Source organism: Pimephales promelas, chromosome 4 (assembly GCF_988280905.1).
Source record: "Pimephales promelas chromosome 4, fPimPro1.hap1.1, whole genome shotgun sequence".
NCBI classification, from domain to species: domain Eukaryota; kingdom Metazoa; phylum Chordata; class Actinopteri; order Cypriniformes; family Leuciscidae; genus Pimephales; species Pimephales promelas.
In genome coordinates this window covers 6,910,484-6,937,146 of record NC_142772.1, presented here as the reverse complement: position 1 = coordinate 6,937,146, position 26,663 = coordinate 6,910,484, and the positions used below count along the sequence as shown (strand labels likewise).

The following is a 26,663-nucleotide window of genomic DNA, read 5'->3' as shown; positions in this document are numbered from 1 at the left end:
CGCCTTGGGAAGCATTTGACCATGCTTCAATATCTGACGCTTTAGGCGCCCTTTAGCGTCAGTTAGATGACGCCCTAGGATCGCGTGTACCCTACCCCCACCCCATACCTAAACCTAACCGCGTCCTCTAACTGACGCTTTCCTTTAGCGTCAGTTAGATGACGCCGTAGGATCGCGTCATGTAAGTGACGCTAAAGGGCGCCTAAAACGTCAAATATTGAAGCATGGTCAAATGTGACGCCTTGGGGTGAGAATGTGTTGGATGTCTCATACTATATTTGCATTATTGCTATATTAAGAGATGTCACTGCAACTTTATTTTGAATTAGAATGATATTATAGCTGTGAAGAAATTTGGTGTCATGTTTATTAAAAATTGCATATTGTATCTCCATGTGGTTTGTTTAATCATGTGTCCTTGCTGCATACAAGTATTAATTTCTTTTTTTTCTTTTCTTTTTTAAAGAAAGTCTGAAACCACATTTTACCAGTAATGTTACAGTACTTTACCAGTAATTTCTTATTGATTGCCCATAGAAAAAGTTTTTGAGATTAGATTTGAAGTAATCATTTTACGTGATCATAAACAGCAATTAGACCAACATGAAATGGCGCTCATTAATTTTAGTCTGGGACTAGATTTAAGCCTCGTCTGTGAAACCGGGTGTGAGTGCGCTTTTAAAGTACTGATTTATTCCTTGTCTGGCTAATGAAATTCCTCATTTCGGAGCATATGGCCTGAAGACGTAAGACATTTGCTACATTTGATGATTAACTGTGGATTACTGTTAATTAATGTGGAGAATTTAAGGCGTTTAAGATAAAGTAATTCAGCGCTATATGCTTAATAAATTGAATAATCTAATTGTTGCACGGTACTCTCTATCATCGCACAAAATGACGAGGTCACCCGCCAGTCATCTGCATTTCTAGATTTTCACTGTGTACTCTAAAGAGCTACATTTTATTATCTCTCCATCTAAACATTACTGTGTTTGATTTAAAAACCAGATTGATTTAAAAGCCAGACTTTACTGTCAGACCTGCTTTTTTTCTGGTATTTAATATATATATAAAAGTGCAGTACAGCCTGTGATCATTAATAGTGTGCTTGATGGAGGGGCTGAGGGGATGAGATAAGGCTCAATTGACGGAGTTGTTGAAATGGGCGACTGAAGCCTCTGCTATTGGTCATGGTCTACTCCTCAAAGCAGGGGTCGCCTTTTATCAGGTAAGTGCAATTCGAAGCAGTGGTTCAAAGAGAAAGGACAGAGTTTTTGAGGTTAACCGGACTGAGGTTATTCCTAGAGCTATCAATGAATGTTTCGTTACGTTACGAGTGTTTGGTCAACCATTTAGTGTGTCGAAGATCATAGTATAGAAGATCAGCCGCCTTGCAGAACTTTCCTGTGAAGTTCTAATATAAAGTGCCCTATAGTCAATTATTGTATCCCTTAAAGGGATACTCCACTTTTTTTTGGAAATAGGCTCATTTTACAACTCCCTCAGAGTTAAACAGTTGGGTTTTACCGTTTTCGAATCCATTCAGCCGATTTTCTGATATTTAGAAGAATATCAGTAACCAGATAGTTTCTGGTCTCATTAACTTCCATGGTAGGAAAAAAATATATATACTATGGAAGTCAATGGGACCAGAAACTGTCTGGTTACTGATATTCTTCTAAATATCAGAAAATTGTCTGAATGGATTAGAAAACGGTAAAACCCAATTGTTTAACTCTGGGGGAGTTGTAAAATGAGCCTTTTCTTTCAAAAAAAAAAAAAAAGTGGAGTATCCCTTTAACTCTTTCCACGCCGTTGACGGAAATTTCCATCATTTATGACACAACGCTTCCCTGCCATTGACGGAAATTTCCATTAATCATTGTTATACAGTAGGGAGGTATTGAGCTTCTTCTCCGCATCTCCATGAAAAATAAGCGCATTGCTTAAAACAACATGATCATCAAACATTAAACAGCATATTAATCAAAACTGTCTAAACAGAAATGTGGACCCAGGGGGAGCTATAGGACCGTGAAGTTCTGGGAGTGTTGATCTACTGTATGTGTTGATTATCTTTCTGAATCCAATCAAGTGATGACTTCTCCAAGTCCTTGAGAAAAGCGTGATTTGCTCAGCTTTTTGTTGAAAAATGTGCTTTTTAATGAAAATTTGCTTACTCACATTCAAGTGTTGATAAAAAAGAATTCATGAAGCTAGAATAAAATGGTACTTTACTTGAAGGGGTGTTCATAAGACTGACATGACACCTTCATAATCATGACATATGTGTTATGCTTGTTTGTTACAACTATCAGTGTCATTCGCTCAGTTATGACATTTTTAATGCGAATATGTCTTTATGACACCTTGACGTAAACCAATACATCATAACCTATCAGTGTCTTTGTCGTGACAGCTTGACATAACTAACACAACACAACCTGTCATAAACATGACAGCAGATTAATTATAAAACTTAAGAAACCACCTAGCTTTATTGGTTAACATTACATTAAACTGTCAGGTGGTTGGTTTTGACATTGGCTGCCATGAAGCCATTATAACATTTTGATGACAAATTCAATTAGTACCACTGTAGTTGAGCTCACGAAAAATATTCATGACAGTTATAATGCAGCCAATGTCAAAGCCAACCACATGACAGTTTAACTTCATTTTATGTCAAGGTTATGATGTATCGGTTTATGTCAAGATGTCATAACAAAGACATCTTAAACAATATTTGTCATATTTGCATTCAAAATGTCATTATTGAGCGAAAAACATTTAATGACACTTGTCATAAACATGCATAAACCCTACTTCATATTCATAACATATGTCATGTCATGGTTATGAAGGTCTCATGTCAGTCTTATGCTAATATGTTATATAGATATTACTATAATCACAGTAAACAATTACTCTGCCAAGTGATAGGCCTTATCAACTTTATTAATTATTTAGCTGTAGACTGTTTAACATGCTAATTCTGTTGTATCAACTCATTAATACACTGTACACTGGGGGAAAAACATTGTGTAGGATTTGCTTTGAAACTATTTTCACTCAGAATGTGTTCGAAAATACATAAATACACAGTAATTACAAAGAAACAGCAACACAATGAATTAAACATGAAATGTTAAAGTCGAAACACCGAAATTGTGTTTTCTTGTCAAATGTTGTTCTCCAATAATCTTAGTTGTATTTACAACTTAGAAAAATATTTTCACAGTGTATCAATTAATAAGACAAACGATGTAGGCATTAATATAGAATTCAGTCACAGGTGTGTGTGTGTGTGTGTATACACAGCTGCTTCAATTTTGGCTCATCAAATCATTTCATTACCAGGATTAATAATGTTTGAGAAACATAATGATGTGAACTTTTTAGTTGTTTAATTTACAACGGATGAAAGCATAATCTCCCTATTTTGATATTTCAACGGATTCTAAACTCTCTCTCTTTTTTCTATCTCACTCTTTTTCACGTCTCGTCTTCACGTGTCCTCCGATTTTGCGGCATTGCAGCTGAATGGCTCTTTGCTGTGGGCAGAGCTCTAAGCGGTGGTTTCTCTCTGCTTTAGGTTGATATCAGATAGTAGCAACTCATAGAGAGTGGTATGTAATCCAGAGGCTTTACCAAGTCTTGTGTCACTGCACCGATTCGAGGTGTGAAGCAGCGCATGTATGAACCGCAGCAGCTTCTATCGAAACACAGCACAACTGCGGCTTTTGAAGCCATGGCTTCTCTGAAAGAGCGGGGGTGTTTTCCACAGGGATTTTAGCATCGGAATCTGGTTGCGGATCAGAGAAAAGGCTGATGTTTTTGAATATTAATGGACAGAGGAGAAATGTATATGATGAGTATGAGATTTAGTGTGCATAAATTGATGCACAGAAGATGATTTTTAGATGTAAAGTCTCAGAGGTCATAATGAAGAAGCAGAAGTCATGTGGAAATAGGATTTGGTTTGCAGCACAGATTGACAACCTTTGTGCAAATGAGCATTTATATAACAGAAATTATTCCTGCAAGTACTGAACATTGGATATCTTTATTTTGTTTTACTGTTTTACAGTTATTTTAATGTAAACATTTATTATATACCATTTTTTTGTTGTTGTTTTTTTGTTTTATTTTGGTTTGTGTTTTGTTTCGCTTTTATAATTTTTTTTTTTTTTTTACTTATTTGAGTTGCAAAATTTAACACTTTAGGCCCGTTCACATTACCAAAAAGTTTGGGCATTAAAGGGATAGTTCACTTTGAAATAAATTTTGGATATGTTTTATCTTACCTCAAGGGCATCCAAGATGTAGGTGTCTTTGTTTCCGCAGTAGTTTCAATTTAGATATTTTTAGGTCAAACCGTTCTTGTTTGTCAGTCATATAATGGAGGTCTATGGTCACCACCTCAAAGAGCATGCACAGAGAAGTCCAAATTAAACATGATTTAATGACTCGTAAATGTAAGTACACATTGATGGCCTAAGACACGAAACGAGCGGTTTGTGTGAGAAAACAAACTGTATTTATATACTTTTTACCGATTTACGATATAGGTAAAACGATATAAATACCGTTCATTTTCTTACACAAACCACTTGTACCGTGTCTTAGGCCATCAATGTGTACTTACATTTACGAGTCATTAAATCATGTTTAATTCGGACTTTGGATGCATGCTCTTTGAGGTGGTGACCATAGATCTCCATTATATGACTGACAGACACGGTTTGACCTAAAAATATCAAAATTGAAACTACTACATGAAACAAAGGCACCTACATCTTAGATGCCCTTGAGGTAAGCTAAAATATACCAAAAATTTATTTCAAAGTGAACTATCCCTTTAATTGATCTGATTTTTGCATTTAATTAGTGTGGATAAAAACATTGGACAGGCTAAATGAAAGAGAAGCAAAGTTTTACTGTCCATAAAGAAATAAATCAATTAAATAAATCTGTCACAATGACAGCATGCTAATGTTCATGTAATGTTCATTAAATGGATACTCCACCCAAAAATGAAAATTTAGTCATCATTTACTTGCCCTCAAGTAGTTTCTTTCTTCTGATGAACACAAAAGAAGATATTTTGAAGAACGATTGGAACTTTGGCACCATTGACTTCCATATTATATATTTTTTTCTACTATAGAAGTCAATGGTGTCAAAATATCGTTCTTCAAAATATCTTGCTTTGTGTTCATCAGAAGAAAGAAACTCATACAGGTGAGGGTGAGTAAATGACAGAATTTTCATTTTTGGGTGAAGTATCCCTTTAACAGTTTTTTTTTTTGTTTGTTTTTTTTGCACCCCAACATGAAGTTTGTCCATGAAAATTCATGAAAAAAACCCATTAACAGTTGTTCCTTTAAATTAACAACCAAACAACACATTTTCATACTGAGCATTCATCTAGTGATAAATGTGATAGCATTAAAAATCTTTATATGATACTTAAGATATTGGAAGGCTAAAACAGAGACTTTAATGGGTATCCCAAGGTGCCAAAACAGTCTTGTTGTACTCCAGCCATATACTGTATATTTATACTGCTGTGTCTTATTCACAGGGTGAAAGCAAAGAAAGGGGTGAACCTCCTCAGCACCAAGTCGAAGAGTAACCAGTGGAGGGTTGAATGGGATGTGCAGTCCGGAGCCAAACACTCGATTGCAACCGTGGAAGCCAGCAAGATCAAAGGAGTCACTGTGTAAGTCAGCTTCCCCGCATTTGTACACTGATCTAGGAACAGCTTCTCCAGTGGGGAAACTAAGCAGTGCGTAGTGCATAGTAATTGGTGCATTCAAATTAGCAACAAAAAAAGACAACCTAAACTTTCATGTTTGAATCATCACACACATCCAACATCTGCTAGTTAATCCAAATAACATTCGACTAAAACAGAACGCCGCCTGTTCAGTTAAGACCTTTGTTTAAGGATGTTACTCTTTAATTGGAGAGGCTTATACTTAATGAAACGTTTGTAGTCATATTAATGAGTACTTCCTGTGTATTCATTCATTGAAATTATTATTGCAGGGCTTTACGACAAAACCAGATCTTTAAAGACGGTCTGTAGTCCAAAATATAGACGTAAACAGTCCAAATGAATATCCAATATCCAATTGAAACAATCATTTGGAATCAGTCTTAAAGGAATCAAATATATAACAAAAATGAAACAAATGTGAAGTGTTTACTTCTTAGATGCCTTTTAGCATCCTGATTGTTTTGTATGCACTCCAAATAGAAATAGCAGACAATATATTTTCAGTTTAGATTTCTTTAGGAATCTACACAACTCTAGAAGGTTTTAATCTTCGTCATCGTCATGATCATTGGGTGATTCATGTAGCCAGTAGAGTCAGGGTTGATTTACCTTTTGTCAAGGAGATCAAGTCGAGGAAATTGAGTGTCGACACAGAGATTATCAGACAGGTCATCTGAATTCAACATCATGCCATTTGGTTCATGTTTCTAAGCCTCTTAGCATCCTTATTCTCACCACTGTATTAAGTGGACACTGGCAAAAAAAATAAATAATAATATTCTGTCTGACATGTGACGAGACGATGTCACTCACCTGCAACTCTGCTACTGGGAAACCTGTATTTGCGTTTATTCTGACATCTGCAAGCAGGTTTCATCAGTTTAGAGCTTAAGGCTATAGTTAAAAAAAAAGAAGAAAAAAAAACAGCCAATTAAGACCACTTAGCCCAATACAATACTACATTAGAGATATGGTTTTACCAGGCATATTGTTTTTACTGATGCATCTGTTTTTTTTATTACAGTCATTATCATTCTCTGTAAGACTACAATCTCAGATGGTCACTTGATCCGGTATCCATTGCCTTTAAACTCTGAAAAAGCAATGTTATTCAGCATACTAAAGCTATTTCAAGCCATACTGTATATTTAAGCTCAATAACAGAATATGAAATTCAATTCTAATGGTTTAACAGTGATATGTGGATTGTTACAAGTATAGTTGATATATGCTAGCACTAACTTCCATATGAACCAGCTCTTAGTACAAGAACACATGATGGAGTGTAAATGTTTGGGCAGGGTAAGATTTTTTTAAAAGTATTGTATGCTTACCAAGGCTGCATTTATTTGATCAAAAATATAGTAAAAACTGTAATATTATGATTATATTATAGATTGCAGTTTAAAATAACAGCTTTTTATCGGGTTATATTTTAAAATGTAATTTATTCCTGTGATACAAAGCTGAATTTTCAGCATCATTAGTCCAGTCTTGATTGTACATTAACAATGTAAAAGTCTTTAGTCATTTTTGATCAATTTAATGCATCCTTGTATTTCTTTTAAAAACAAAATCTTACTAACCTCAAACTTTTGAACTCTTGTGTATATTTGGATGTTCGCTGAAACATACAATATGGGCATATTGACAACATGTAAAATTATATTACATGTTACATATGCACAGCTTTAAAAATCGTTATGAATCCTTTATATCGTATTTATATTTTAAATATAACTGCATAGTTGCATTTTGCTATTATTGTCACACGGGGTGGTTGTATAGTCCTTATGTAGCCCCGCCCCTTTTCAGCGCTGGGCTCGTTGTTTTTTGACTTCCATTCTTTATTTCCACAGCATAGGTATGAATGAACTGTTCGTAAAAAAAATTCCCGGTCGACATTTGTTAAGACATCTGCTTTACAATGCTTATGATAAACATTACAATGCTCATGACTTTTACAATAAGTAAATCCACTTCACCAGCTTATTACTCCTCAACAGCGATGCCATAGAAATATACAGAGCGACCACAAAAACAGAAGTTCAAAGACAATATTCTAAAGATGACGGCGCCCACGTTTCTCTGCTGCATAAGGTCTATAAACACATGAAAAAAGAAGGTGAATGCAAAAAGATCATATTTAACATATCCAACAGTAATTCGAACAGGAACAGAGCAACATAAAACACATCACCAGACACCAAACTGAAACACAACTGACTATAAACTAACATGATTGTGACAATTCTGACATTTTGATCCGTGTGTTTGCCAATTTTTTTTACACGATTTATTACTATTATTTTTTTGCACTCTCACTTTTCAACCAATGCATTATACTGTCTGACACTCGCAAAAAAATAAAAAAAAAATAATAATAATAATTCTACTTTTATATGGAATTTAAATGACAAAGTCTGAAAGTTTTGCCATAAAAAAAACTTATTATCACAGTTTAGATATGTGCAGCACATTGCACCAGTCTCTGACACGTTGTCAAACGCCAATGTGACACCAGACTGTAGAAAGGAGTTGCTTGTTATTTTTAATGCAGGTTTAAACAGCTTTGCACTTTTCCCCACAACAAACAGAACTTACCGCTTGTTTTGGGACTATTTCACAGCTGAACTCAATGGTTTTGGAGAATACACGTCTAGATGTGGCTGGGGGCCTTTTGCATCGTAACAAAGTAATGCCTGCATGAGCTTGTTGTCTGGGAAGATTAATAATTTCTATCGATGCCGTTTCCTCGTAGAGATTTTCTGTTAGCGCAGCTCGTTCTGTCCGCAGACTTCAGCTCTCTTCTTATACTTGCAAATTTCTTTGCATACGCCGCCCCGTTATCTTTCACCATCTATCTTTTCTAACGGTTTTAATGAGTGACTCGACTGCTGGAAGCAAACATTGCGAATGTGGTTTGGGGCTGGGCTAGAAGGCATTGCCAGCATTATTTGTCAACATAAGACAAGCTTCATCATTCCATTAGTGTATTTTCAATTAGAGATTCAGCTGCACACTCATGCCAATTCTTTCTCTCCTTATGTTTCTGCACTCAGAGTTAAGCAAGCCTTAAATGAGTCTAAAAGCAGGGCGTTCTGAAAGCTGACGGTGCTTCATGACTGATTGTTTGCTAAACTCTTCCCTGGCTTCCTCCCCTGTTGTGCAGGACAATCAATTCTCAGCAATGGCTAAATAATTAAGGCAATATTAACTTTGTTAATACAGTGCCCAATGAATGGATATCAAGAAAGCAAACGCGTTTGATAGAGATTGATTCACTGTTCGCCTTAAACAAAAGGAAACTAAAAAAAAGGAAAAGTGATTCAACTTTTAGTAGAAGTCGCACTTAAGTGACTGTATTGGCCACATCAATTTCAAATTAGCCAAACAATAATTAGTAACAAAACAGTATCTCCTAATGCCCGGTGCACATTGTATAATTTTGGGCTGTCCCAAACGAACAATGACTAATCATGGCGTTTTTTTGTGGTCGTGGTTCATATACGATGGTTTGCGACCAAAGATAGCCTGCGATAATTCTCCGACACTGTCAGAATATGTCTTCAGACTATAGCCAATGAAAATGCAACATGAATTGGCGTATTGATCAATGCGACATGCCGCTAAAACATAAAGCTACTTGCATCAAGATCCATTTGCAAAATTGGCATGCCAAGTTGGCCACTTTTCTCTTCGATCCATTCCCATGATCGCATCCATATTCTCCTGTTTCGCTTCCTCCTCTGTTTTTCATTGCACATAAAGACCACAATTGCCAAAGTCATCTTGATTTATTTGTTTACCACTAGCACATGCTGATGATTTTATTCTTCTTTACTAACTTGCGCCGTAGCGTACGATTTATTAGATGTCGTTCATCGTATGTTGTACCCAAAGTTCATTAGATCCATGTCTTACAGTGTAATTTGTAATGATCCTATTGTATTGCCGAAATCGCACAGTCGGTACAAAGGGGTTTTGTAAACCATAACATTTGGCCACTGTAGTGTACGTACAAGAGTAGTATTGCACTAAAAATGCATTGTCCATATCCATACAAAATCCATACAGCTTATATACACTAATGTAGGCACTTAATACTGTCTTAAGGTACTACTGTCTGAAGGCAGATGAAGAATAACGTTCCAATATGAAGTTAAATGTGGATAATACAACTAATAATCAGACAGGCAGGGCAACACACACTAAGGCCATGTTTACACGAGAACGCTCGCGTGTGAAAAAGTAAAAATATTTTATCGGTGTACCTTACGTTTACACGGCGACAGTGTTTTGGGGGCTTAAAAACGCAAAAAAAAAGTGTGGAAATCTTAAAAACGCTCCACCGTCTCATTCCCGTCTAAAGGTTAAAAACGCAAAAGTATGCTAGAGTAAAGGTTGTACGCAGGCGCGCGGACTGTGTTGTTGTGTGGCAGTGCTTCACATTGCCACCTTGCCACCTGGAGTGCATACTACATCGAATTTCACACACTTTGCACAGTGTTATGGAGTAGTTAACTACAAGTAGCGACGCTACTAACTTAACTACATTTTTCAGTAGCTTGGCAGTAGCTCAGTTGCTTTTTAAACAGTGTAGGTTTTCCAGTAGCTAACTACATTTTTGCAGCAAGTAGCGGTGTAGCGCGAGCAAAAGCTACATCGCGTTTGTCGAGCCTGCGCGAATCAGCGCGATGCAAGGATATTCTTCTTCTTGTTAGATTACAAACTCGTTTTTGCCATTACCGCCACCTGTTGTTTAATCACGCATCTTGCGGCTAACGGTTCACTGACGTACAGAAGTGGGTTGACTTCCCATATTATGATTATCCATGATGGAGTAAGACGCGACGGCAGATTTGGAGGATGGAGAAACAACTAACGGTAATTACCCATGGCCTTATTTGTCCAAGTTCAATCGGTATTTTTGAGAAAATGTTCTATATGCAATTTATGTGGATGTATATTTTGTTCTTGCAATGTTGTAGGCTAACAGTCTGAGATATTTGAGTGTTGTGTGTAATAAAACAATACTCTTTAAAATCATAATTGTATTGCATTGTTTTAAACACTAAATATTTTACTTAAAACATTCCTCAGACACTTATTCAGTTATTTATAACATACGTTGTTCAAAAAGCAAAAGTAGTTTCAATGTAGCTAGCTACTTTTTGATAGTAACTTGTAGTGTAGCTAACTACTTTTCCAAAAGGGTAGCTTGACTGTAGTTTAACTTCTTTAACTTACAAGTAGCTTGTAGCTTGTCAAACTATGGTTTCAGAGTAGCTTCCCCAACACTGCTTTTGAATCACCATATGCATGCGTATTTTCCCACCCATAACGCTCGTCTAAACACAGAATATAAAGTGATAACGCAACGCCACTTTTGTGTTTTTCTTCAGATTGTTTCCGTGTAAACATAGCCTTAAAGGGTTAGTTCACCCAAAAATGAAAATTAAGTCATTAATTACTCACCCCCATGCTGTACCAACCCCGTAAGACCTTTGGTCATCTTCGGAACACAAATGAAGATAGGTGGATCACTACCACATAGGCACCCTAAGGGATTGAAACTTGACGGCCCAGAAAGTCATTGAAGAAAATGTTTAAATATAATTTTATCAAGCGACGAGAATACTTTTTTGCGGGAAAAAAACGACAAAAATAATGACTTTATTCGACTATTCCTTTTCTTCCTTGTAGGCCTGAGACGAGAGTTCACGAGATTTCCATGACGCATGCGCGAGAACTGAACTGAAGTAGCTGAAGGAGATCGCAGTGATCGCGCATGCGAGAAAAAGCGTAAAACTTTTTATGTTTTTTGGCTTTTCGGTTTCACCCAAAACTGCATTTTGGGTGCCTGAAAACGTGTTTTAAAGGCACTTAAAATATACATATATGAAATATTTTTGAATATTAAATGTAATGTCCCCAACTAAGCAAGCCAAAAGCCAATGGTGAAAAGTAACTTTTGGCCGTTCAGTTTCACGACATCTGCGTTTTGGGTCCCTAAAAACGTGTTTCAAATTGCATGAAAACGGTGTCCGTGTGAACAACAAAAACATGAATCTCTGAACACAAACTGAACATAACTGTGAAAAAAAGAAGAGCTTGAATTGCAAGTTAGTTTTGAAATGACAAATATATTGCTCAAAATTTTTTAAAAAATTTATTTTTGATTGTCTCAATTTTTTTATGCGTTTTTTAATGGTAATATTGTGAAATATTTTTGTTCAATTTAATGTATCCTTGCTGAATAAAAATATTCATTTCTTTTAAAAAAGAAAAATAAATGTCTTTCTTTTTCGAAACAGTATGCAACTAACTTCATGCATTCACTAAACATTGCCTTGGGACATGTTGTTTAAAAGTGAAGTTCGTTCTTAGAAAAGATCTTGCATCATTTGTTTCAAGATATCCTTTGTTTGATATTTTGATATCCAATTCAATGACATTCCTACATCTGAAGTGCGGCTTAAGTACACTAAGCCTGTAAAAAAAAAAAAAGATTTCGGTTCAATTTAATGTGATTTTTCGTATTGCGCACTAGAAGAAGTTGTTGCTTTTGCAGTTCTGACACATTAATTAGCCCCCGCAGATAACATTTTGATAACCCTGCAGCATTTTTCCACTCCCAGCAAGGGTATTTATTTTTTGGCCGCCTCTCTCAGCGTGGTTGTCAGCTGCTATCAGCACATCTACCTGTGTAACAGGAGTCTCAGATAAAGGAAATAATCCTTGATGAGTGTGCATGAGATCAACAGACAGAACTCATTTAACCTGTCACTATCCATGATGGAGGTTTCCTGCAGAGGCTCTGAAGAAACTATTTCTGCTGGGCACTGTTGCCGTTTTTCCCCGTGTCGCCAATTTAATTCCAGTATGTTGCTGAGCTGTTGTGCTCAGCTGTTTTTATAACTACATCTGCGTTCATTTCAACCAATGCACTTCACATCAAAGATTATTGGTATGTCAATGTGCAGTATTTTTGCTTTTATTGTTTTGTTGATGTGTATTCGATGTGCATTTTTTCCCCTATCTCAGCTTAATCTGCAGAGACAAGTCAAGTCAAGTCGCCTTTCTTTCTATAGCGCTTTTTACAATTTAGATTGTTCCAAAGCAGCTTTACAGAGATAACAGGAAAATAATGCAGCAAAGTTTGTTAGGCAGATTAATAATATTTTTGAACATAAAATGTTATGTCCCCAACTAAGCAAGCGGCGAAAAGTAAGACAACTTAGAAAAGACAACTAAGTAAGCCATTTATTAGTTGATTTTCTTGAAAAGTATTAAAAAAAACAGTGCTTTGTTTGTTTGTTGGCCACAGAAATGCAGAAGTGAAGTTTCACTTTTTAGAAGATTTACTAAATCGAAACAACGTTGTACTGTAATTCGTTTCCTTGTTTTAGTTAGATCAAAACAATGGAACAAATGAATTCAATATGGCCACAATTTACTAAAAAGAGGGAATGAATGAATAAATTGTGAATCGCTGAGAGAAATGCAGCCTTTCTATGCACAAAGACAAGCGTGATGATTCAAATGGTGAACAGTCCCAGTGCTTATACTTGAGTGTTTGGAATTCTTTCCTTAAATTTGAAATTTAAAAATCCATTTCTAGCCCCTGTAATCCAGTCCTATACAACAGATGGGCTCTCTGATTGATTCATTTCCTGGATGTTTCAATATATAATACCTAATACATGACAGAACATCTGTTTTTGTTTAAGGCCAGCATATTAAACCATTTAAGCTTTAAATACACACCTGACCCTAATTAGACTCTTCTAAATGATCCTAATGGCTACATTTGGTGGATAGCCAGTATTTTTTATTTCTTCTTCTTTCCAGCGTTAGTATTGATTATTTAAGTGTGCTGCTCTCTGTCACATGATCATCTTTGTATCTCTTCAGGGACGTGGCTGCCAACATTGAAATTATGCAGCTAGACTTTGAGATGGAGAACTTCACCAGCCAATCAGTCACCAGAAGAATCAACTGGAATATTGATTACCGGGGCCAGAATCCAGTGTCGGATGCAGAGAAGGTGGTCACAGAGCTGACGGTTGTGCAGAAGGACATCCAAGCCATCATTCCTCTTTCAATGGTACGATTTTTTTTCCTGTCTGCCACCTGGGGTCATAAAGTATGTAAACTGAGATTGCGCTTCAGTCCATTTTAAATGCAATTGAACTTGTCAAATAATACAATTGATCACAACAGTTACCACCCACTTTTTCTGCAGCCTTGGTTTTCCCCATCCATTTTCCTCCTAGGAATTTCGAAAAGCTTTATAATAAAGACTTTAAGCCAGAAACCACAAAATTTGGATTGGAGGCACACACACACACACACACAAATGAAGTAAAAAAAGCAAAGAAAGAAAATTTCAGCCTGAAAAAAATTATGACATGAAATCAAGTCTGCTTGCTGCAATCACAACTGTTTCATCTGAAAATCTGCAATCTCTTTTGAATAAAAAAAAAATGATATGGAAATGACATTGAAGTTTGGGATCCACAGAAGCATATTCCAGTACACAGCAACCTAAGAGCTCAGCGTAGGCCGACTTTAATAGGTTTATACTTTATCGTCAGGCATGACATCTGTGACCACTCAGAATTGGAATGCCTGTCAATCACAAAATATCTCACACATAACCCTTTCGTGTTGATTTATCCACAATTGTGGCTTTTATGAAACTTTCAACTCAATGAGAGTGCAGTACTTTCAGCTCCAAAATAAAGGTAATCAGATTTCATTTAGGCCCATTTAAACTAAAATTTTGAATGAAATTTTTGTTTTAACAATATGTGCCTTTGAGTGATAAATGCTAGATACGAAATTAGCAATGCATAGAAAGTCTACAGCACTTCTATTTCAATAGACACATTGGTAGCATTTTGCAATAAGGTTCATTAATGTTAGTTAATAAAAATACAGTTGTTCATTGTCAAAGATTAATAAATAGTTTAACAAATTTCTTATTGTTAGTTCATGTTAGTACTTTGAAATACTTTTTAAATCATGCTTTAAAGAAGTAAACTTATTTTGATGTTGACCAACATACTAAAGGAATAAATGTAAAGTACCTGTTCATTTTAACTGTTATATAGTATATTTAAAGTTATATATTATATTTGAAATGTACTTAAGTGAAACTTCACTACAAATACGTAATTAAAAAATATATTAAAATGTATGACATACAGTAGTTTACCATAATTCCTTGTCAGTACATTCATATATTTTAACTATGTTTATAAAGATAATTATGAACTTTCAAATAAAGATGTACTTAAGCGCTACTTATTTTTAATAATGGTGTTCACATTATCTCATATTATAAGCTATCATTCATGCTTTAACTGTAGGATTTTTAAGGTAGTATGTCTATGTAAAGGGCTAGTGAGGATGTCTCATGCTCACTCCAGAAGAACAGTACAAAACTCAGTTGTTTAACCTATTAAAATGTATCTCTGGTTGGTTAAAGCCACTCGCTGTCCCTCATATATTTGTGTATGTTTAAACTCTAGAATGATTCAGTACACGGGAACCAGGTTTTTTTGAAGCTGCTTTGACCTGTCAGTATCCTCCATCTCCCCTGAAACCTATCGGTGTGTTTCAAAAGCCCTGTGCCGGTAGAATATAGCAGTTCAAATAACAAGAACTGAATACAAAACAAGACAGTCATGAGGGAAATACTAAAAACTGCAGCAGTGCAGGAGCTAAGGCTTCAATTTTTCACTACCTCCCTTCATGCTCACACACAAAAAAATCCAAGAACAGATATAAGCTCTGTTCCAAAACCAAGTCAGCTGCTTCCCTTCCGTAGGCAACATTTTAAGACATCATAGGTGGGCTCCTCACATGAAGGCTGTTACAACAGGTGGGAAATTTAATTATGTAGCTTCCTAAAATACCGTACACTGTAGAAAATAAAGCCGTGAGTTTTACGATAAAAATCATTTACCGTCAAAAACACGGTAGCATCGTTATTGGTTTTACAGACAGAAAATTTACAGTAGTAAACCGTATTTCATGATCTGATATAATGCCAACAATCATCACAGCAGTGATGAGTCGCATGATCAATCAAAGCTCATCACTAACAGTCTTCCATTAGTCATTCACACAAACATGTATGGTGTCATCATGGTAGCACATAGTAACGCACATGAAATAAAAAAAAAGATGCAATAAACATTCAACAACATTAAATGTAATATAAAACTATGAGGAACCATAGTTATTTCAACAAAAATACATAAAATGTGAAGTGTCACACAGGGAATTGTGGGAATGTCAATTTACGGTTTTTCACTGTAAATTATACAATGAGTTGTTATTTTTTTTACTTTCAAAAGCTGTAAATTTAACGGTATTTTACAGTAATGTACCATGAGATCTATCACAGTTATTTACCGTGTATAGTACGGAAACTTTCTGTTAACCAATTAAACAGAACGGTAACAGTCTTTTACCGTTAAAATCACAATTATTTTTTTGGCCAAATTCTAATGCAGCACCACATTTATTCTTTACAGAGAAAAATATTTTAATTAGGGGTTCAAACATATAGTGTTGAAACCCTATTGTTATTGTTAATTTTCCCATGATGCAGCATTCTCTATCTAAAACTGATCGGGCAGACCGAACCGTAAGTCGTAGAGACTTGAAACTTGGAGGGCTGGTGGTATTCACACCGCCTACAACGTCACCAAGGCCAGCCCAGATTGGCCTGATGAGGGCGCTACGGCTTATTAAAATGGTGTAACTCCTAAACTGTTATGCGTAGACTGAAGTGTTTTACATCATTGGAATCCCTGGCTCAAGGCGGACAAAATGCATGCCTCAGATTTGCTCGCACTTCAGGCGACAATTTTTTTGAGTAATTTGGGATTTTGTGAAAAACCTACTTTTGCACGCTAGTCCTTAACTTTTAGTCCAATCGGAACCAAACCAGTGCAGCAAGATTCTCTGGAGACTGAGTATCAAAAATTATCAAGAAAATTCTAAATTTCGCTGCATGGTCGCAAGGGGGTGCCAAAATGTTTTATATGTCGGCGGCCATATTTACAAAAATGGCTATAACTCATGAATGGACTAGATATTTTAGAAGTAGATACCTCAATCTGAGGTTACTTGAAAAAATTTGCGACGATGGGCCACTTGGTGGTGCCAAAAAATAAAGAAATGTCTATAACCACGCAATCGTTTGCCCAAATGACTTGAAATTTGCATGCGCTGTCTTTGTGTGAGCTGCCACGATAGTCTATGAGGACATTCCATCGGCCGCCATCTTGGCAACGCTTCCGGACAGCTATTTCGGACTTAACAAGACCAGGCTCTATCTAAATGAATTGGCAGAGAGTCAGAACTGCACTTTCACTGGTCACCGGGACATAAAAACTGCATGTATAGAAACATCAGTAAAATATAATAAAAATCGCTGAAAAACTTTGATTACTTTGCCCCAAAATAAGGTTTAAAACGCCGTTTTTCCCACAGGTTATAGTTTTACTGCGCATGCGCGAGGGTTCTCTCGCTCTCTGTCGCGCGCATGCTGCACAGTTTGAAACACGGTATGTGCGCGCTCTTGCTCGCTCGCTCTAGATTCTGGCAGATTTGAACTAATTTGCAGGCATCAGCGAGCCTCTATCAATCTGCGGGAGACACCCGGAACTTCTGGGAGACTTGGGATGTCTGATATTTACACAACGCACACATACACTGCATATCAAATCTGGTGCCTTTTCAAACAGTAACGTATTTAAATGTTTCCCGGCTTGACCGTTAAAAGCAGACGATTGGCTGTCCAGCGGGAGGGACGGGGCATACAACCGCCATATTTGGTGTTACGGGTTTTCCATACATTTCTATTAAGAATTGAGGAAGTGGCATGTCTCTTTATAAATAGTCTCTGCCGCCAATGAAATTTGAGTAGCTATCAGACAAGGTTACCAAAGGCTGATCAGAATAAACCTCAGTGAGCAAGTTCGACTCATGGCTCTAGAATAATGAAATTTGAATTTCGGTATCCTCAAATGTTATGAGTTAGCTTAAGTTATTGAATTTGTCTTTGTGTGTGATATTGTGAGCTAGCAGTAACTGCAAGCACTCTTCACTCACTCAGTTCAATCACTCAGTTCATATAAAGTTTGTAATTTCAGTGGTTTTACTCAATATAGTGAAGTTTCAGTTATAAAGTATTGGAACGCAGTGAAGTTTAATTGTGTAATAAGAAATATCCTTGTTTTAGTGGACTCAATTAAAATAAGTACAGAGTACTCATTTTATCTAATTAACCCTCTGGGGAGCAAAAACGCACCCCCACGTTTTGATCTTTTTTTTCACATAGCTGCAACATAGACTTAAAATACTCCGTCATTAATGGTCATATAAATAAAATCAATATATGATTATAAACTATAGAGGGTCTCCTTTTTTGTGTACACTCTTATTAACATCAAAACCTTGTGTTTTTGTAAAATAAATAAAATAAACAGGGTGTGCTTTGAGCTCGAAAAATCTTTCTGAAACACGTCCGAAAAATGAACTGTAACTCATTAAATACTTGTCACAGAGACACAAAAGATTTCTCTTTATGAAGCTAAAATTCTCTTCTTGTAAATGAAGTATTTATTTAAAAAAGCATATTTCGTATGTGTTTTGTGGCCTTATTTCAGAAACTTTCATTTTTAGTTTTTTCAATAACCACGCATAACCAATATTCTCTCAAAAATACAAACATGTACATACATGTTGCTCACATATTATGGTAGCCCTGTTTGTGCTAAATATAGTGTAATTTCACCTGTGCCATTAATATGTTTATAAGCAACTGAAAAAAGCACAAATCTCCAGGGCATGTCAGAACATCTCAAGGACCCCAAATACACCTTGGTCCACAGGGGGTTAATTGAATTGAGGTAATCGATATCCTCAAATGTTTTGATTTAGCTGAACTTGTTGGGTTTTACATTGATGCGGCTGATCACTACAACTGTTATGAATGTATAATTTAAACATTTTTTTATTCATATTATAATACTAAAATAAGAAAATCACACATAAACCATCAACCGTGCGTTTATTAGCGTCTTATTACAAGTGTAGAAATGTTTCTTTGGTTCGTTCTTCAGAGAGCACAGACCAGTGCTCTGCAAAGGGCAAGAGTATGGTTATGTTGACTCACGTACAATGATTGGCAGCTGTAGAGATCAAATGAACGTGCCACGAGTCATAAACTGATGCAAATTAGGAAGAGGGGAGACAGAGCTCGCTCTGAACGCATAATTCAAGGAAATAAATTAAAAGGTATTGTATATGATAAAATATTTCGCAATCATGGTAATAAATCAATATTTCTCTAAATATTCCTCCAATGGATGTTGTCTGCATGTATGTGAGCACAAATAAACTGATCTTTGCATATAAAGGGGTTAAATATCTATATCTAAAACACAAAACCACCACACGATAGCAGAGGATAGCACTCATTGGCTCATTCTGCTCTGTAAAATAATTATTTTCAAGGGTTTTCATATTTCAAACTTTAAAAAATCATTGAAATAACATTACAAATGACTTTGTCATAATTTACATCTTTAATTGTTCATTTTATGCATTATATTTTGCAATATCACATTATGATTGCAGTGACATGTGAAAATTATATTTTAAATGGGAGGCCTGAAATAAGCATTTATTTAACCATGGCTTATTTCAAATATTTATATCTATATCTACAACAAATTGTGTCTGTGTGTAAGTATTGAGTTAACATGGAAAATGTGCCTTGTTTTAGTGGAGACAAACTGACACATTTAAATGAAAGCAAGCTATGATTGGCCCTCATAATAATTCTTACTACTTACTAATGTGTTTCTATAATTCATATAACATTTACAATCATATTTACTCAAAATCCATCACTTCAAATCTATTTAAACATTAGTTTTGACAATTGTGCTACATTATGAATAATGTGAAACCTGAAAATGATGTTTTACAGAGGACACTTGCAGTAAACATCTTGTTACCCATCATATATTTCAAATATCTGTATCTAAAACAAAATGTGTGCATGTGTGTGTGTGTAAGCATGCTAAGTCTATATTATTGTTTAAGACTTTCATTCTTTTGTGAATGTGTTTTAGCATATTCTCCATCGTGGATATTTTATGGTGTCAGGCTGTCAGCCCTATACATTTCAGGTTGCTCTAGACTTTAACAGGATAGTTGGCATGAAGGTCTTAAAACACTTGAACCCGCTAATTGCTGCTTGCAGCTATATTTATGTTTGTAATCCAATGAATACTAAAAAGCATTGATAAAAATGCTTATAAAAACATCACACAGTAATCTCTGTAAATTACTGTATTATTGCCAGATGCTGTTCGCAACATTCCATCTTTTGAGTAAGATACCATTTACACATCAGCATCAAAATACCGGTAAACTCTGTGATTTCAATCGTTGGAAATTACCTGGTACTGTTCACGTGACGGTCAAATAATTTAGTTTGATAATGTTTTCTTTATTTAATATTTTGTATTCTGTAGTATATTTTCATAGTATCTGTATTATGGTAGGCCTACTAAATTATATTTATGCAGTAATTATAGTCCATTTATTCAATTTATGAGCATGTATCTGAAAACATGATATTGAAAAGTTTCAAAAAGGGAACTTGAAAAAAAGTTAGAAAACAAAACGTTAAAAGAATTCCAAACTGTACCAGATGATCTGACATAACATTTATGCATTTATTAAATGTTACGATGAATGACGTAACATTTAATAAACACCAGGAACTAATACACAGAAACAATAGCAATAAACTTCAACACAAGACAAAGAACAGAAGACAACTGAGGGTTTAAACATACAGTGGCAATGAGTGACAGGTTAGACTAATCAGTTAAACAAATAATAACTATGAAAACCAAAAAAACATTCAGCTGATGATGTTTAATTTCCTCGACAACCTCTGTAGTCCCAGTTAGGCTAGCCACTTGTTAGCAAAAGCCTTTTACAGGACAAGTAAAACCTAAAAAAAATAGAAGAGGGCATTACTGATGTATTTCATATCGTAGAATAAAAGGTGAAAATATCTTGAGTTTGTGTTCACCACAGACCTTATTTTAAAAAAAAATGTATGTACCTCTTGATGGAAATAAATGCTGTGATGTTATTTTCATCAAGTGGTGAATTAACTTTTGGTCAAGATCTTGTATTGAAAATGCAGGAGTCCAGCACTAAAGTCTCCTCCAGCACATACCAAAGACTTTCAATGAGTTTAAAGCTGCAGTTCGTAGTTTTTCCTCTTTGTCGCCATCTCTGTTCGAAATCTGCAATTGCAGTTATTTGCAGAATAATCAACTTTACCTTTAGAACCAGAAACATAGTTTTCACTGCAATAATGACCCAAATAGACTCTCAATCATTTACTTAATTCTATTGGTCAGGCAGTGCATGTAATCCTTAACCACTATATTAGCTGTGTAACTTACCATAAACAGCTCCGACAGAGCTTTATGATTGGCCCAGAGCAGACTTTTTAAGTCAGTGTGTTCTGACCTCATACATGCTCATATCGGCAATCCTGTTCTTTGATCATAAACGGCATCAGAACGGTAATTTACTGGTAATGCTCTCATACCAGGAAATTGCCAGAACTGATTTACTGGCATTTTTGAAAAGGTCTTGTTCACACATGATTTCTTAACAGTAATTTACCGGTTAGTCAGGCCTTTTTGTGTACGTTTCTAGGCTATGTAGACTATTCCAAATCAGTCATTACAATGGTCTATACCAGTTAGTACACTACCAGAGAGGGCAGCTGTCTATGTAGGCAGTAGACAGCGTGGCAGCTCACTAGATTGTGTAGCTAAACAGGCACGATGTGTGTGTTCTGTAGCTGGAAGATATGAGATATACACAATATGCCATGTATTTATGTGGGCTTTATGCATGAAAAGACCTTCTTTTTAAATACTCAAGAGGTCTGCTCACCCCCATTGGGGGATTTGGAAGTAGGAAGCAATCAGAGAGGCTCATATAAGAGGTGTTTATAGACACAACAATGGCAGAAACTATATGTCGCATGCCAAGCACACAAAATTAATGCTGCACTTATTTAGGCGAGCAAATCCCACTATATACACCCACAGAGCCACATTCAAATTCAATGCATCTAATGAGTATCCTACATACAGAGCAGAGATGCACACACATGCATTTCTTTTGAATTTCTGAAGAATCACATGTATGAATCCATGGATACAAAGCAGATTGTGAGAGAGAGGGTGTATATATAGACTGCTATCCAAAGTCTGAGACCACACTGAAAATCAGATATATAAAATAAAAGATATAATAAATAAGATATGTATATTATATTATTGCCAGCAAGGGTTGCAATAAAAATGCAAAATAAATGCAGGATCTAATCGCATGCAGTAGTTTAATCATTATAGACTGAAAATTCTGGAAACAAAAATACAAGAAACAAAACAACACCCATCAATGACTAAACGAGGTAATTAACAAGACACGTGAAACACATGAGGGCAAATCAAAAACCATGGCAACAGATGAGCATGAACAAAGAAAACACATGCAGAAAACTGAACTTAGAACAGTGCAAAACTAACTCAAAGTCCAAACGAAGCAAAGGACAAACACAGACCAGATTAGGGCAATTAGGGTTTCTAATGATTAATCGACAATCAATTTATTGTCGATAATGATATAATCTAGTGAAACTTATCAATGGTCGATTAAGCAAGGTCACCATTAGATTGCAGAGTTTTAATGTGGCTCATGCAAAACACGTTTAGCAGACACACAAGGAAAAATGAAGTGAGCTCACTGTAGTTACATGTTCTAAGTGTATTAAAGATTTGACAGTTATCGTGATGATTATCGATATTGACTGACTGATATATTATCGTTATAATTGTTGTGTTGTTCCTGTGTTATTGATACTTAGGAAAAGGGAGCCTTCAGTTTGTTACTCTTAAGAAAATGGAACCTTTAAATAATGAAACGTATTACTGTTAGTGAAAGTCAATAAAAAAGACTTTTGAAAGGAAGTAATTTTCACGTAATTCGTGTAGGTCATAAATTTAAATCATAATGGACATAAAAAGGTTCTAAAAAGTCTTAAATTTGACTGACTTAACATAGCAGAAAACCTGTGACGGTCATATCTCCTAAGCTTTATAAAAAAAAAAAGTTAAAAAAAGGTAATTATAAATTATATATTATATTATATTATATTATAAAAAAAATAAAACAAAAAAAACAATTATTTATGAAAATAAACAAAAAAAAATTTTTAAGATTTTGATATTGGAAACAAACAAAAAAATAACTAATACTAATCAGTATTCAGAAAATGTTTTTATCATATTCAAATATACCTTGTATATACCCGTAGTGCAGTGATATGTATGTTAACATATGTTTTACATCTTACGAATGTGTATTTATTCATGTTTTACATCTTACGAACTGATCTGCCAAAAAAAAAAAAAAAATTGACACACTGTATGCTTTCTTTTTAGATGTGTCATCAATATAAAAATAGATATTGTGTTTTCGTAGCATTATCACACAGTGGCAAATTTTGTCCGGAATACAAAAAATTAATGAATCGGATTGTAAAGTTAGGGATTCATAAACTGAACTTTCAGAATCTGAAAATTGGAATTCATATCGACTGAAGAAAATTACTGTAAACATACTGATTTTTGCAAATGAAGAAAACAGAAAACATTCTGGACAATTCTGTTCTTCATAAAGTCATTTTGAGATGTGACCTCAGACATTTGCCCCTACAAATGAAAAGCTATGACTTATGTGTAACCTCAGCCATTTTTTCCCAACAAGCTCTTTCTGGCCACAATTAGCCCTCTTACCTCACAAAGCCAGTCTCTCAACCTCCATTACCATGAACTGCTCTTTCAAGCTCGGCCAGTGGGAGACTCACACCGGATCAGCTCTGCACGTTCCCTTCAAATAGCTGGGTTTTGGCATGAGAAGGCGGTCCTCGATAAGCACGCGGGGGACAGATGATGTGTTAGCTACATGGGCTTCACTGCTGCTCCTGCTTCAATAGTACATCATAAATAAAATATGTCACGGCCTTCCAATTGGGACTTGTATCATGCAAACACTTTCAGAGCAGGGGATAGTCCTGGTATATGAAAGAGGATAGATTCTGGACGTGAGGTCATCACGACCTTATTTTTTTCCCCTCAGGCTCTAAACATGAGGAATTTAACACTAACTTGACCTTTAAAAAATACTTTCTTAATCCCGTAAAGTCTGATAAATTATTTATATATAAATATATCCACCTTATTCTACGCCCCTTCTATTTCCCATGATTCATAGCGGGTTCTTCTGACTAAACAGTTTTCTACTTCCGGTTGAAGTGTTTGTTTACATAGAATGCTAGCAGTCCAGACATTAGAAAAATATCAGTCTACACATGTGTTTTATATTTAATATGAGCGAAATACACATGTGGCATTACACAACAAATCTTTAACTTTTAGGTGGCAAAATATTTTTTAGTAATTCTATGAATTACACTGCACAAAACAAAAGTAATAGCCTACTAACCGGATGAAGAAGGGTTTTATTTAATTTTATTTTTCGTGTTCGCATTTATGAGAAAGAAAAAACAATGTTATGGATGCGACAGTTCTCCGTTACGGAAATGAACGCTCTGAAATCGACTTTGAAACTTTCACAGAGATCTCAAAGAGTAAGCACAAAGCCTTTCTTTAAAGTGAATTTCGTTTTTTTATTAATTGTATCTTAATTTTAATCAATGTTTCGTCAACCAATTGCCTGGTTTTAATCAATAAGAAGTAAATATAGTAGAAAATAGATCATCATGACGGAGGCGCCGGCGCGCAAACTGGACTCTGGTCTCATAAATGAACCGAAACTATGTGTATAATGTATTGAATATGCATTTTTGAAAGCAAAGGTAGACAGGAGTGCTAACCAGCCTTTTTGGCTGCCTTTTTTTCAGCATATATTGCTGGATTAGGGAGATCGTGCAGTCATGCATCAGCTATCCTTTGAAAGTTATGAAGAGAAGAAAAAAGTTCATTTTGTTTTTATCTGTGATTTAATAAAAAATAAAGTGATAAGATCATATTTGATTAATGTTTTGTTTTTGTTTTCTCGATTTAGTTTAGCGATTTGGGGATGAAACAATCTGAAAGAGCCAGATTCGAACAAGAAGTTGGCAACCGGAGTCGTTGTCATGGCATCGTCCATTGTTTAGAGCAGAATAAGGTGGATATACACTCACCTAAAGGATTATTAGGAACACCATACTAATACTGTGTTTGACCCCCATTGTGGCATTGATTCAACAAGGTGCTGAAAGCATTCTTTAGAAATGTTGGCCCATATTGATAGAATAGCATCTTGCAGTTGATGGAGATTTGTGGGATGCACATCTAGGGCTCCCGTTCCACCACATCCCAAAGATGCTCTATTGGGTTGAGATCTGGTGACTGTGAGGGCCATTTTAGTACAGTGAACTCATTGTCATGTTCAAGAAACCAATTTGAAATGATTCGAGCTTTGTGACATGGTGCATTATCCTGATAGAAGTAGCCATCAGAGGATGGGTACATGGTGGCCATAAAGGGATGCAATGCTCAGAAACAATGCTCAGGTTGGCTGTGGCATTTAAACGATGCCTAACTGGCTCTAAGGGGCCTAAAGTGTGCCAAGAAAACATCCCCCACACCATTACACCACCACCACCAGCCTGCACAGTGGTAACAAGGCATGATGGATCCATGTTCTCATTCTGTTTACGTCAAATTCTGACTCTACCATCTGAATGTCTCAACAGAAATTGAGACTCATGAGACCAATTTTGGCGAGCTCTTGCAAATTGTAGCCTCTTTATCCTATTTGTAGTGGAGATGAGTGGTACCCGGTGGGGTCTTCTGCTGTTGTAGCCCATCCGCCTCAAGGTTTTGCGTGTTGTGGCTTCACAAATGCTTTGCTGCATACCTCGGTTGTAACGAGTGGTTATTTCAGTCAAAGTTGCTCTTCTATCAGCTTGAATCAGTCGGGCCATTCTCCTCTGACCTCTAGCATCAACAAGGCATTTTCGCCCACAAGACTGCTGCATACTGGATGTTTTTCCCCTTTTTTTTGGAGCTTGGAAATGCTTTCATGCGCATGGAAAGCTGTCCACTGATCGCTCGTCCAAGCGGGAAAATCTCCTGTTTCTGCCATATCTCAGTCAAGAAAATCACATTAATAGTTGATCTAAATCAAATGGGGAAAAAAAAAGTCATAACTGAAACAAGTTTCATAGTATCTCTTTGAATCTAGTCTTACCTTACTTTGAAGGTTAAAAATCTTGCTTCAGTCAGGAATATATTGTTTTTATGTCATGGAAGTCAAATTGGTTACGAAATACAAAACTGTAAAATGCTCATATTTTATTGCAAGCAACATGCATCCACAGCAACATACATCCTTGTTAAACCCCATAAAGCATTTGCTGCTCTACTACACCAAGCTGGTTATTCGTAGTAGAGTGCACAAAACTGTAAATAGCTTAGAAGAATCTCATCATAAGGGCAGTATGTCACCTCGGCAGTGTTTTATATCAAATAGTCTGTATCCTTGGTATCCTTTTGTGTGAATAAGAAGCTCAGGTTTACCTTGCTCTGACTGTGTGTGAAGTGTTTAATGGCTTGCAAAAATCTCCCTTGCTGTTATTTACAGCTAAAGCTGTCTGAATCCATCTGAGCTGGCTGTTTCACCCGTCATGTGAAACCTCTCGGCTCTCGCTGTCTGTCACTGTAAATAC

At 35.9% G+C, this 26,663-nt stretch overlaps 1 protein-coding gene across 2 annotated transcripts in view; it reads left to right on the top strand.

Moving 5' to 3' along the window:
* The window catches only part of tmem132e (transmembrane protein 132E), a 408,394-nt gene that overhangs the window by 338,694 nt on the left and 43,037 nt on the right, over positions 1–26,663 (top strand). For both annotated transcript variants that reach the window (XM_089129892.1, XM_089129891.1), the window contains exons 3-4: positions 5,591–5,728; positions 13,706–13,898. In XM_089129892.1, the coding sequence (XP_088986018.1) occupies positions 5,591–5,728; positions 13,706–13,898 (331 nt within the window). The remainder of the gene's footprint in view (positions 1–5,590; positions 5,729–13,705; positions 13,899–26,663) is intronic.